Source organism: Nicotiana tabacum, chromosome 19 (genome assembly GCF_000715075.1).
Source record: "Nicotiana tabacum cultivar K326 chromosome 19, ASM71507v2, whole genome shotgun sequence".
Classification (NCBI taxonomy): domain Eukaryota; kingdom Viridiplantae; phylum Streptophyta; class Magnoliopsida; order Solanales; family Solanaceae; genus Nicotiana; species Nicotiana tabacum.
Genome location: NC_134098.1, coordinates 121,017,919 through 121,030,798, shown reverse-complemented (window position 1 = coordinate 121,030,798; position 12,880 = coordinate 121,017,919). Strand labels below are relative to the sequence as shown.

At 35.2% G+C, this 12,880-nt stretch overlaps 2 protein-coding genes across 2 annotated transcripts; both read right to left on the bottom strand.

Moving 5' to 3' along the window:
* Positions 1-355: 355 nt before the first annotated feature.
* LOC107806346 (protein SRC2) lies at positions 356-1,430 on the bottom strand. The gene has a single exon (XM_016630487.2). It carries the CDS (start codon positions 1,310-1,312, stop codon positions 437-439), a length of 876 nt encoding a protein of 291 aa, XP_016485973.1. The 5' UTR covers positions 1,313-1,430; the 3' UTR covers positions 356-436.
* Positions 1,431-6,112: 4,682 nt separating this feature from the next.
* LOC107806344 (PWWP domain-containing protein 1) lies at positions 6,113-12,705 on the bottom strand. The gene is made up of 2 exons (XM_016630485.2): positions 11,441-12,705; positions 6,113-8,525 (listed from the first exon to the last, which is right to left on the bottom strand). The coding sequence occupies exons 1-2, from the start codon at positions 12,498-12,500 to the stop codon at positions 6,487-6,489; spliced, it is 3,099 nt and encodes a 1,032-aa protein (XP_016485971.2). The 5' UTR covers positions 12,501-12,705; the 3' UTR covers positions 6,113-6,486.
* Positions 12,706-12,880: the final 175 nt, after the last annotated feature.

Below are 12,880 nucleotides of genomic sequence, written 5' to 3'. Positions count from 1 at the left end.
ATTTCTGCACAGGATTGCTGTGCAGCATTCTGCATTTTCAGTGTTTTTGCGTTTCTGCGCAGCGTTCTGCATGTTTGCATATCAAGACAGCGACTTTGCATTTCTGCAGTGTTATATCTCATCTAAACTAGTTGCGCAGCGTTCTGCATGTTTGCATATTTTGACACCGAGAAACTTGATAATTGTAAGGTCGGGGTGTAGGGAAACTCTTGTACGAAATTGTACCCAAGATAATTAAATAAAAATATAACAAGTAGTCTTAGCAACTAAAAGCACATTCAGTTAGAAAATCCTAAGAAGAAGCAGTCAATGACACTGCAATTCAAGATCTAAACGATTAAAAAATCTTCCAAAATATACAAAGTACTCAAATTTATTATATCTCCAAAGAACACAAAAAGAAAAAAAAAAAAAATTACAAAGCACCAAAAATAAACTAAAAATCAAAGCCACCCATATCTCCCATGGCATCCCCGTAGCCATCATCATAAGCAGCCATTTCTCCAACATCCGAAACCATATCTCCCACCAACAAACCACCAAGCAAACCAGCACCCAATCCCAAACCTAATCCACCTCCCATTCCACCAAACTTGTTCTTTTTCTTAGGTTGTTGCACCGGTGGATATCCGTATCCAGGTTGTTGTACGGGTGGATACCCGTAACCAGATTGTGGTTGCGGGTATCCATAACCAGGTGCACCACCAGCAGGTGGGTATCCAGTGTGTGGATACCCACCATAAGAAGTTTGAGGAGGAGGAGGAGGATACGCATATCCGGGATTTTGCTGATGATTATAAGCCATACCATATGATGCACCAGCAGCATGTGGTGGTGCAGGATAAGCAGTAACAGGCTCATGATTTACCTCTTTCTTTTGATCAGCCGCTGTAAATATTTCACCAAATTTGTAAGAAAATTTCAAAGTACCCTTTGGTTTTCCGCTCTCTGTTATCACTGGATATTCAACAAACTTCTCAGCTGTGCCATTAGAAGTAGACTGATTAAAGAGATCATGAATAGGAACAGAGACTTCACCAATTTTTGTGTCTCCTAAGGTACGTTCAGATTTGAGACGAAAGATGAGGTAAAGCCCTGGTTTTGTGAGGGAAGTTTCAACTAGAGTGAATTTCATAGAGTGATTCCACTTAGGATTTGTGCCACTATTTTTGTGGACGAAAGTTTTTTGCTTATTGGTATTGCTAGGATAAGAGATGGAAACTTCAACATAGACATCCATTTTAGAGAAAGTATTGACATTCTTTATGCCGTCTGCGGCAATAACTTTGATATCTAATGGACGTAACTCCATTGTTTTGGATTGTTGAACTAGCAAAGAAAGGAAGTGGGAGAATGAGAAAATAGTCGTGAGGAAAGTGTTTTATATTGTGATATTCTGTTTGTTGTGACTCTGTTTATGGGGGAAAGAAAGAGTTTTATTTATAGGGGAAGGATAATGATGAAGGAAGGAAAAGACGAAGAAGGTTCGCATGAACTGACTCTCCACTAGGTTGGATTAAAGGATATTTAGCCCCAATAATAAATTAGTGTTTTTTTCTCGTCAGCACCAAATAAAGCGGTTAATTGGTTAGTAAGCAATTACAGATTTTTGTCGTGCCCTTCTTTAATTCAATATCAATACTCGTATTTCTGAAAATATTTTTTAAAAAATATTTTTGAGAAAAACATTTCTTGATTTTAGAAGATTGACCAAACATACTACGATTTGCTAAAGGATTACAAATCAAAATGCAGTGCAAAAAATTTAAAATCTTATTACCCGTCCACTTGGTCTATTTTCGACCCTTACTTTTACTATGTAAAAAGAAGGTATCTATTTTTTTTAAAGAAGGTATCTAGTTCGAGTGTCAACTGCAAGTACACGATTTGATGGTTACATACTTACATTGGGTCCATATATATATTAGTGAGTGGAATTAATTTGCTTTTCTGAATGGGTTTCGATATCCAGAAAAAGCGAGTTTCCCCTACGGGATTATGATATTGTTGCTTAATAAAATAGTAGACGCGTTATCCCCATCAGAATAGTATTTATCCCTTTTCCTTATCTTAAGCGCCCAAGTCAGACCAAACTTCGCGTCAACTGCGTGTGGAAATTTAGAATATCCACTAACGGCCTTACGGAATAATCTACAAAATTCTGAGGAAATTTCGAAGGCATGATATCAGAGTATTAAATTAAATAGGAAAAATTAACTACTCCAACTATAAAGATTCTTTTCATTTTAAATTATTGTACTATTGCGTTTTAACATAAAAATCTCATGTGAAAAGTTATATAACTAAAGGAATTTTAAATGGTCATAAAATCACAAGCTCTAAAATTTCTTGACCACTCTGTGGAAGTCCAATTTATACATGAAAAATGTTTTTTTTCTTGACAAAATATGTATTAAAAAAAAGGTCGATCTTTATGTAGATTTTTGTTGCATTTCTAATTTTCTTTTTTCTGCCCAGCTAAAACCACACAAATTACGAATATTTGAAAACAGGAATAGCATTACCGAATGCGCTTTGTTTTAAAAATAATTTGTGAGATGCGCTAAAATCGTATCTAACGATTTTAAGTATAATCATATCTTGGGAGATTTATATGTCTGGTCAAAATTTAAAAGTCTTCTATTAATTTACGATCACAAAATGGTGACATCTATGGTGATGGAATTGGATTCTTCACTTGCACTAAGAGCAATTTCACACCGATATTGTGAAATAAATGGGATCATAATTTTGAAAGTCAAAAGGGCGTGGCGAGACGTTCTAGCTTTAGATCTTGTTTCACCGAGTTTCTAGGTCGTTAAAAGTACTTTTTTTTAATTATAAAAATCAGTTTTTTAAAAAAGTTGAATTGTTTGGCCAAGATAAAAAAGTACTTTTGAACAGTTGCAGAAGTAGTTTTTCTATCTTTGGGAAGAAACTACAAATTTTAGCTTCTTCCGAAAAGCAGAAGCTGAAGCAGAAAATTAATTTGTTCAAGACAAAAATGACCTTACAATAAATTTATATTTTTCAAATTATTTCTCATTTAATATTTTTCTTTTCCTTTTTCCTTCTACCATACTTTTCTTCTCTTTTTATTTCAATCATACTTTTATTCACTTTCTCCTATTACTAAGAGTAGATTTTTAATTATATTGAATAATATATTTTTATATATTTAAATTATCATATAAACGATAAGTAATACTAGATACTCAATATTACTGCTTTGGAATAACTATATTTTATATTGATTAGAACTTTTAATTTATATTTTTACTTTATATTTTATATTTTAACTAATTCTTTTATAATAAATATTCAAATTTATTTTTCTTTTTTTTATAATACTAATTGCAAACTAAACTTTTACTGTCCCTTTTCGTAATTTCATACTTAAAAGTAGGAGTGTTCAAACCGAACAAAAAAATCAAACCAAAACGATTAAAAAACCCGACTAGATTTGGTCTGATTTGGTTTCGTATTGAGTAAAAAAATTCAAACCAAACCGACATATAAATATATAATTTTATATATACTTTTAAGTCTTTATATTGATTTTTTTAAAATATAAAAATATTCGAGATCCTCCCATGAGATGTAATATTTAATAGAACTATAAAGTGCATTTATTTTTATTTACTATAAATAATGGGTTGTATCACTTTTTTATTAAGTGTTACTGAAATGCGTCAATCATCTCTTTGTTCTTCCATATTCATATGTCAAGATTTCTTATATTTTTTTCGAATTTACTTTAGAATTAAATAGAATATATAATTATTTAGGTATCATCTTGATTTTTATGTTTAATTATTAAATTCGGTTAATCTTGAAGTGTACATTAACAAAAAAAATTATTGTTAGACAACTAAGAAAATAATTATCATGTGTTACTAAGAAAATTCTCCCATAAGAATATTTTAATAGATCATATGTTGTTCAATATTTTAATTTTTTACTAAATATATATTCGCTTATTAAAACTTTATCTATAACTATACCAAAGTAAGATTGAAAAATATTCATGTAACAAAAAAATTCGACAAAATCGAACCAATCCAAACTGATGTAGTTATTTTTATTTGGTTTTGATAAAAATCGAATCAATCCGGTCCATGAACAACCCTACTTAAAAGTACTTTTTGGAAAGATTGGCCAAACACAATGAGTTTGCAAAAAGCACTACTCAAGAAATTAGCCAAACACAAATTGTTATTTTGTAAAAGTATTTTTTTTTTTTTAAAATACTTATGTAAAAAAGCATTTTTCAAAATAATCAGACAGCTTGGCCAAACGGGCTCATAATGAGAGTCGGTAACTAGACGGAAGATTCTAGAACTTTTTAGTTTTAGTATTCTGTTAAATAAAAAGATAAAAACATAAGAATTAAAGAAAAACATTATAAACAACAGTGTACTTTATTTGCTTAATCGAAAATATGAAGGAAAAAAAAGTTTTTAAGACATAGGCTAGTAGTGTTATCTTAATCTGTAACGATATAGAAGCCGTTTAGCTAAGCTGGATTTAATTATTTTTAAGCACCAAGGGTTGAAATTATTCTTTAAGTGATAGAAGTTTATTTTATAAATAAGTAGCTACGGATAGACGCAAAAAAAAGTGAAAAACAAGCCGTTGATGCTAATTAGGGGCGTTCAAACCGAACTGAAAAACCGCATCAAATCGAAAAGTCAAACCAAACGGATTAAAAAACCCAATTAGGTTTGGTTTGATTTGGTTTGGTATTGAGTAAATTAATCCAAACCAAATCAACATATAAATATATATTTTTTATATATACTTTTAAGACTTTATATAGAATTTTCTTTAAAAAATATTTAGAAATATTTGGGATCCTCTCATGTGATGTAATATTTAATAGAACTATGAAGTTCATTCATCTTTATTTACCTTAAATAATGAGTTGTATCACTTTCTTATCAAGTGTTATTCAAATGCGTTAATCATCTCTTTGTTCTTCCATATTCATATGTCAAGATTTCTTATATCTTTTTGAATTTGAAATGGTATTTCGATAATTTAAAATTAAATAGAGCATATCATTATTTAGGCATCATATTGATTTTTATGTTTAATTATTAAATTTGATTAACCTTGAAAGCGTACATCAATGAAAATTTATTGTTAGACGACTAAGAAAATAATTGTCATGTGTTACAAAAAAAATTCTTCCATAAGAATATTTAATAGATCATATGTTTATCATTTGTTTTTAATTTTTACTAAACATATATTCACTTATCAACACTTTATCTATAACTTTAACAAAATAATATTGAAATAATATTCATATAACAAAAAAAGAAAAAAAAATCCGATAAAACCAAACCAATCCAAACCAATATAGTAGGTTTGGTTTAGTTTTGATAAAAACCGAACCAACCCGATCCATGTACACCCTAATGCTAATACTAAAAATGAGTTTATTATCGGAATACACTTAATTTCAAATTGAATCAAATACAAACTAATTTATATTTCAATATTTTTAGTTCGGACTGTAGGCAGTATGAAATTAGTAGAGTAACTCAATCAGATCCCTTTATTCCCAGTCTCTAATTTCTGGGATTTTACCGGAGTTTTAAGGTGCCCCTTCCCAACGTGAAAGTCAGCGACAGTAAAGATAATTCTTACTCTATCAACTTAATAAGCTTACTTACCTATGCATTGCTCTTTACTTAAATATACTTAAAGAAGAAAAAAAACGAGAAAGAAATTATAAATTCGTCTACGATTCAACATCAGAGCTCTATCGTGAAAAGAGGGATATTACTTCACTACAAAAACTTTTAATTATCGAAAGAGGTGAGAATTTAATTCCAATGTACTATCAGTTTATAATTTTTTTGCAACGTCAAGTTAAATTCACTTACAAGAATAAATAAATCTTCGTAGCAAGCATTCTATAATAACCTAAAAGGTAAAAGAACAACCTACTATAATTAATTCAATTGACCCGATGGTGCAAAAATTCTTTATACTATCGGTGTATATAAATTAAAATCCTAATTTTGTTTTTTCATCTAAAAAACTGAGAGTTCACATTCTTTTATGCCTCTGTTTCCGTTGACCATTTGTTAATTCTCTCCTATTTCCCAAGATACCACTTTGATTCTTTAATTCCTGCATGCCAACTTCTGAACAGTTTTACATAGTTTCAATCGTATAACATGTCAATTCATAGCGTCTCAAGGAGAGGCCGTGTGGTGGGAATGGGCAGGGGGTAGACTAGTAAAAAAAAACAAGATCACTATAAATCATTCTTCGATACAGGTTGTCTGATAGTACACAATCGGGGCATTTTTAAGTAATTCCAATTTCCACGCTGGCTGCTCCCTTATCATATGCAGATTTTAATCTGCGTCCTTTGCTTAAGAAGTGCTCTTCGGACATTCCAAACGCTAACGTTGTGCATTGCGTTGATGATTGGTGCTGGCCAAAAGCCTTCCAAAAATCATGAGCCAATTAAAGGGGATGGTAAGGGACATAGCCCAATAAACCCGTCAGATCGGTCACAATGTCACTACACCTGGTGAGAAGGCCTAGCATTTGTTGTGAAATGTCGACTTCAGGAACGGACACTTGATTGTTATAATTGGGCACGTTTCTATGGGCTACTTGATGAGTAAAGTGAACATCATTTGGTGCATTGGCATATTGAGCAGTAGGAAGAGGGAGCGTGGACGACTGAGTTGTATAATTGTTGATATTAGAACTAGAAGATGCACTTCGATCAGCAATACTACTAGCATCGTTGACGGTCCTACTATCATTTGTCTGCTCGCCTCTAATAATAGCTTCTTCCAACATAAATTTTACACGGGGTGATGCCCTATTACTACCATTACCACCATTGCTCACTGGCCCTTCCTCACCTGGGGGTTTCTTTAGACATGATTTCAGCTGCCCAGGCATTGTTGAGGACCTCGAATCAGCTGCCCCATCTTTTGCTGCAGAAGTCTCGGCGGCAACATCTTCCTTTGGCACCTTGGTAGTTTCTGCGTCTTGTGCTTCAGCTGCCACTTCTCTAATGTAGCATCTCACATTGGGATTCCCAAACAAATTATTGCTAGCACTGGCAAATCTATAGGCCCCCACTGCATGATCCCTGTATTGGTAGACCAAACGGCAGGTGGATGACTTCCAGAAGACCCGAGTAGCTGAATGATCCATAGTTCCAAAACGGGCAAACTTAGCCTTCAGCTCAGGAATGGAGGGAAGAGCTCCATTAGGTGGAAACTTCATAACAAGCATGGTTGGGTCAGGCTCCTTCTTCTTGCCAATATCTGGCTTCGAGACTTTCACTGGTGTTGAAGCCAGTTTTTTGGCAGGTATTTCCTTGCTTTCACCTTGGTGAACTTCTGAAGCCTTCAAGGAAGCCTTCTTTTGTGCTGCCAATGCTCTCACATCATTGATCTTTTTCTTCTTCTTGGCAGCAATTTCCTCTTGCCTATCTGAAGGACCCCGCTTTCGCCCTCCTTTGGCAGGATCATCAGGCCTGGCAGGATTCTTCTCTGGCTTCAGATTTGATGTTTGTTTCACATTATTGGTGGGGGCAGTGTCTGAGATATGGGCGACAACAGGTGATTTGCTGATGGGTGTACTTGACTCACTCTCAACTGAGGCAGACAAGGCCAAGCTTTTTTGATAGACAAGAGACCGGAATTTCAAAAACAGTTCTCGTATTGTTTTTATATTGCTGCTCTCTACACCATAAAATGGATCAAGAGCAAGAGCATGTAAATCACTTAGTACTTGAGGAAGCTCAATATTGTTGCTTCTAACCCGAACCTCATCTTCTGTTACCAAACCATCAGGCACAGAGCTACCTGTGGCATCACCCTTTTGCTGAATATCCATTTGAAGTTCTTCCCTAGAAGCTGAAGGAACTTGGACAGGCTCTCTTGCTACTTTCTCCATCACCATACTATCTGAAGAAACAGCTGCTTGTCCCTCCACATGATTAGAGTTTGCATTCAAGCCCACCTCTGCCTTCTTTTTCTTCTTTTTCTTCCTCTCGGTTGAGGGACTACTGCCACCACTCACTTCCTCACCAGAACGTTTACGAACCTTGACCTTATCTGGTCCACTATTGATTTTTTTTACTCGAGAACCCCCAGCATGCAGCCTTGCTTCAGTAGGCACAGAAGGCTGCACAACATCAGTACCATCATCTTCAGTTTGTCTCTGTCCATGCAGTTCTTCCACATTAGCTGCCGGATTTAATGGCTGCTCAATCAAGGTGGAGCCAGATGCACTAGGCAGGTGATCAGCAGCACTAGGAGAAACATCTTTTCCTGATAAGGAGGAACCATCTAGATGAACGGGCTGGTCAGAATAACCTGCTGGTGCTGCACCAACTTGGACTTTCAGGTTACCAGGCTCATCTCTGCGTTTAAATAGATACCTGTCTTTCTCAACTTGGTCCTTCATTTTATTAGATTTTGCAGAACTCTTTCCCTTACCCAGAGTTTCTGCCTGCACCAATCTGCCACTCAAAGGAACTGTAATTTGTGAAAGCACAAAAGACACAAGTGAGCAAAATCTGATAACAAGGTGAGAACTTTTTGCTAAAAATGTATAAATCGCTTATTTAACAAAAGGTAAAGGTACAAACGATTCAAAAGGTAGATATAGAAAAAAACCAAGAACGTGAAGCTAATATTAGAAAAAAAGAAATCCAGAAAAGTTAAAGACTCAGAATCCCAATAACATAACCAATATGAAGATGGAAGCAAACAAATTCTAAAAACATTGATATCTGCAATATAAATGCAATTTTGTGTCTGTATGTGCAAAGAAAAGTAAAAACATTGTGAAGGACATGACTTTAACAGCCAAAAAGAGATAAGAATCTCCTTTGATATCTGGGGTTTCACCACTTTAAAACAAGGATAAAGAGCAGTTTGCACATAAACTGTCATATTTTCTTTGCCCAACTCAACACAAGAAAGGAAAGAGCTACACTTTTTATTTTGCCAGTTGCTAATTATATCCACCCCAAAATGCTATGTCCACATACAACTTTAGGTTAAATGTTGGACTGCAATTTATTTTTACTACAAAAAAGGGGCAACAGTTGATCTTACCATCCCATACTTTTGCACTCCACATTTCTTCTGCGTATAACAACACAATGCTATAAGCTCCTATTCATATTCAATTATTCACCAGCAAATACAATATTGACAACTTGACCACCCCTCCACAGCCATTTTACAGGATGTTTTGAAGAAAAAAGGAAATCCTTTTTATTTCGTTAAGTTTTTTAAAGAAAGATTTTGTCCTGTAAAATTCACCTTACCAAAAATCGTTTCATTCTTTGAACGACTCTCACACGATACTACTGTTGTCAAACAATCTAATCCCATATTACTTTTTGCAAATTACACTCCCTATCTCATAAAAAATTATCTTACTTTCCTTTTTGGTCCATTCCAATGTGTGTCGTATTTGATTAAGGGAGAAGTAGGTCTAACAGGAACCAATCCTATTGTACAGAGCAATTTATAACCAAGACTTTCATATCACAATTCCTTCCCAAGAAATGAAGACTGCATCTCTGTTGAGACACTGATTCATATCCTCAGTCCAATTTAATTGCTTTCTACATGGTTTTATCTAACACTTAACTGTTGACTAATGACTACTGCAAAGTCTTTGGTTCGATCACGAATGCATAAAGCTAGTTCTAAATTTTGGCATGTGTTTCACAGGGTGAAATTTTGAACAAAAAAACAGCCCTTAGCTGCAAAGAGTGCAATTAGATACAACAGCAGGAAAATACACATATTTAACCACTAAATCCAATCTTGCAATTCCCTTTTGCTTTTCTCAATTTTCTTTTCTTTTTACTCCTTTTTTGTTTTCTCCTATTTGGCACATAAAAAACCCAACCATATGGTCTCGCCGTAAGTATCGCCTTGTTATTTGAACATCACAACCATACTGAACCATATTCAGTACTGCATTATCGCTTCAATTAATTGACCATCATTTGCTACTTTTTTTAAAATAAAATTCTCATTCTTTTTACACAAGGCACTGTAGCTTCTTTTTATTTATAGGTACAGAGATTCTTAAGAGTGGGAAATAAACGCAGGACGAGTAATCCCTCTCATTGGTGGAGGAAAGACAAAAATGAAAAAGAAAGAAGAAGATATAAGCCAATGAGTAACTCAAATAGGACGCAAGCTTATCCCTCATTTTTCCTTCGCTGCAGGACGCAAACAATGCGGTGTTATCTATTTATGGTTCACCACAGACATTACACCAGATTATCAAAGATGCAGAGAGACGCACAAAGGGGGTGATAACAGAGAGAGAGAGGAGAGAAGAAAAAACAAATGCCTACTAAAATACAAAAGGACCAAACTCTAAACTTTATCTAGAAGTGTCATCAAAACTTCTTCTGATTCATGTCAACAAATTCAACAAGATCTAACGACATCAATTTCAAGATTAATGGGGTAAGGATGCATGAATTTATTCACTTTTACTTTTTTTAATTGTAAATATATTCACTTTCACTGAAGAAATGATTGCAGAAAAGTTCCGTAAAAATAAGTTTAGGTTACAACAGCAACAAGAAGAGTAAAATACTCCTAGCAAACATTGGACCTAAAATAAACATCCCAGCATGACTAAAACTCAATCTCAACTAATTGATATCGCCAATAAAGATTTTTTCCCTCCGTTATACGCTATTTTTCGCTATGTCTACAAGGACTCCAAGAATTTGTAGGTCTTTCGACACAACTTATTTCATGTAATCTTAGCTCTACCTCATCTGTTTTTAACACTTCCCCTCACTATGATTTCAAACCGATAATCTGATACATTAGGAGATCGACGTAAGACATGACCAAACCATCTCAAACAACCTTCTCTCTTTTTATCCTTTATTGTGTGCTACTGCCACCTTCTGCCAAATGTTATTTAAATGTTAGCTGGAATTGAGCACCCAAGTGTGGTAGAAAATCCCAAGTAATACTTTAACAACTAATAACTGGTATAGAAAACAACAAAAATATATTTTATTTATAATGATTTGTGTTCGATTGGAAAATAAATCTAATCCAAGTAAAATATATACTAGTGAAAAGTGATTAATATAACACACCCATATGGAAAGGAAAGAATGCCTCAACTCTACAAGAGGAAGAATGCCTCAACTAAACAAGACGCTTAATGTGACTGTTAGTAGCCTGGTACCAGCACTTCCCTCCAAATGAGAGTTCGAGGTGCTAAAACACTGCAATCCCTTCACAGCACTAAAGTTCTAAGAGTACCATCCAAGTAATGAGCTTGAGAATGCTTCAAAAATTAAATAAAGACTAGTCGTGCGGAAAAAAAACCGTGTTTTGGGGGAGTTCGATAGAAGAGCATTAAATATAACATAGAAAGAGAGAATAAGTACCTCTTGAAGAAGGCTGTCTAAATGGCTGAGCCACTGCTTCTTGTGCTTGTTTAGAAGGAATAACACCAAAAGCTTCAGCATAGGTAGGATCAAATTCCTCAAACACTGCCTTCCTATAAGCCAACACAGTCGCCTTCTTCTTAACAAAGTTAAGATCGGTCTCAAGCACTTTACTCCTAGGCTTCAATGCCAACTTCCTCACAAAGTCAAATGTCTCTTTCGGTTGAAACCTTTCCCTAGCCTTCTTAATCTGGCTGGCAGAGTAAGTACAATTCTTCTCAAGATCACTAAAATCTACACTAAAAAACCCATTAACCTCCGCAGAACGAAATTTGTATCTCTTCCTACAATGACAAACCAAACCTAAAGCACTCCTCCGGCCCACCTCATCGACCCCTTCCTCCACCGCCTTCACAAAGTTCTTCACATTAGTTTGCATAGATTTTTCAGCAAAAGTTGGTTCAAAATGTACTAGCTCATCCGGGTCAAACCAGCCATAACTGCTATCACCATAAAAAGCCACTAAAATGTGACCTTCCCTTTTACTTCTTCGTACGGAAGGAGTAGCAAACGCCTCACTAAAAATGTGACCTGGCCACCAAGGGTGTGATTTCACCTTCCCCCACACCATATCACCCATTTCAAATCCGTAACCAACTGACCAACTCTTCCCATTCCCTGCAAACTCATCGAACTTAGATAGCATCAAATCGTATCCAGAAACAACAGGCTCCATTTTTCCCTTCTTGACATCAGTTCTACTAGAAACTAATGCTGTCGTCTTACCTTTCTGCTCCGACTTAACCCGATTCGCTTTCACGGAGTTCGCGCCTTCTTCCTCTTTCATGTCCCTAACCTTAGTTGTTTCATTTCCCTCGCTTTCCACATTCGAAACCCTAGAATCCGAATTCGAAGCCCTAGAATTCTTTACGTCCATAGAAACCCTAGAACCATCAGCGGGGGAGATACTGGAGTTTGTGGTGGAAACCCTAAGTTTCGTCTCTTCTACTGAATCGTTCCTTCGATTTGCTTCAAATCCGTTGCTCATCACAGAAATCATTTCATGGAGCTAAACTTCCGATTTCCATACGGCGTGAAATGAACCTTCAGGAGAAGAAAAACAATGAATTTTCCAGAAAAATGCAGCAATTTTGGAGATTACGGTACAAACTACAACCCTGTGAGGCTATGAGAGAGAGAGCGAGAGAACTGAAGTATGGTGCGAGAGAGAGAATGGAGCTTAGTAGTTTCGGCCCGTGGGCTTTAAGCGGTTTAAGGCCCAGTTTTGCGGTTATAAAATGAGGAAATGAGTGGAAGATTCCACGTATCGTTGTTTTTCCCCCCCGCGGCCGCCACGTACCAATGATATAAGGGTGCATTATTTGGTTAAATTGTCAAGAAGAAAAGGATTAGTCTAAGACAACCCTAAAATCTTTGGGG

Coding starts and splice junctions, on each gene's coding strand:
- LOC107806346 (XM_016630487.2), bottom strand. CDS start 1,312: ATGGAGTTACGTCCATTAGATATCAAAGTTATTGCCGCAGACGGCATA.
- LOC107806344 (XM_016630485.2), bottom strand. CDS start 12,500: ATGATTTCTGTGATGAGCAACGGATTTGAAGCAAATCGAAGGAACGAT. Junction 8,526..11,440: donor TAGACAGCCTTCTTCAAGAG/GTACTTATTCTC, acceptor CACAAATTACAG/TTCCTTTGAGTGGCAGATTG.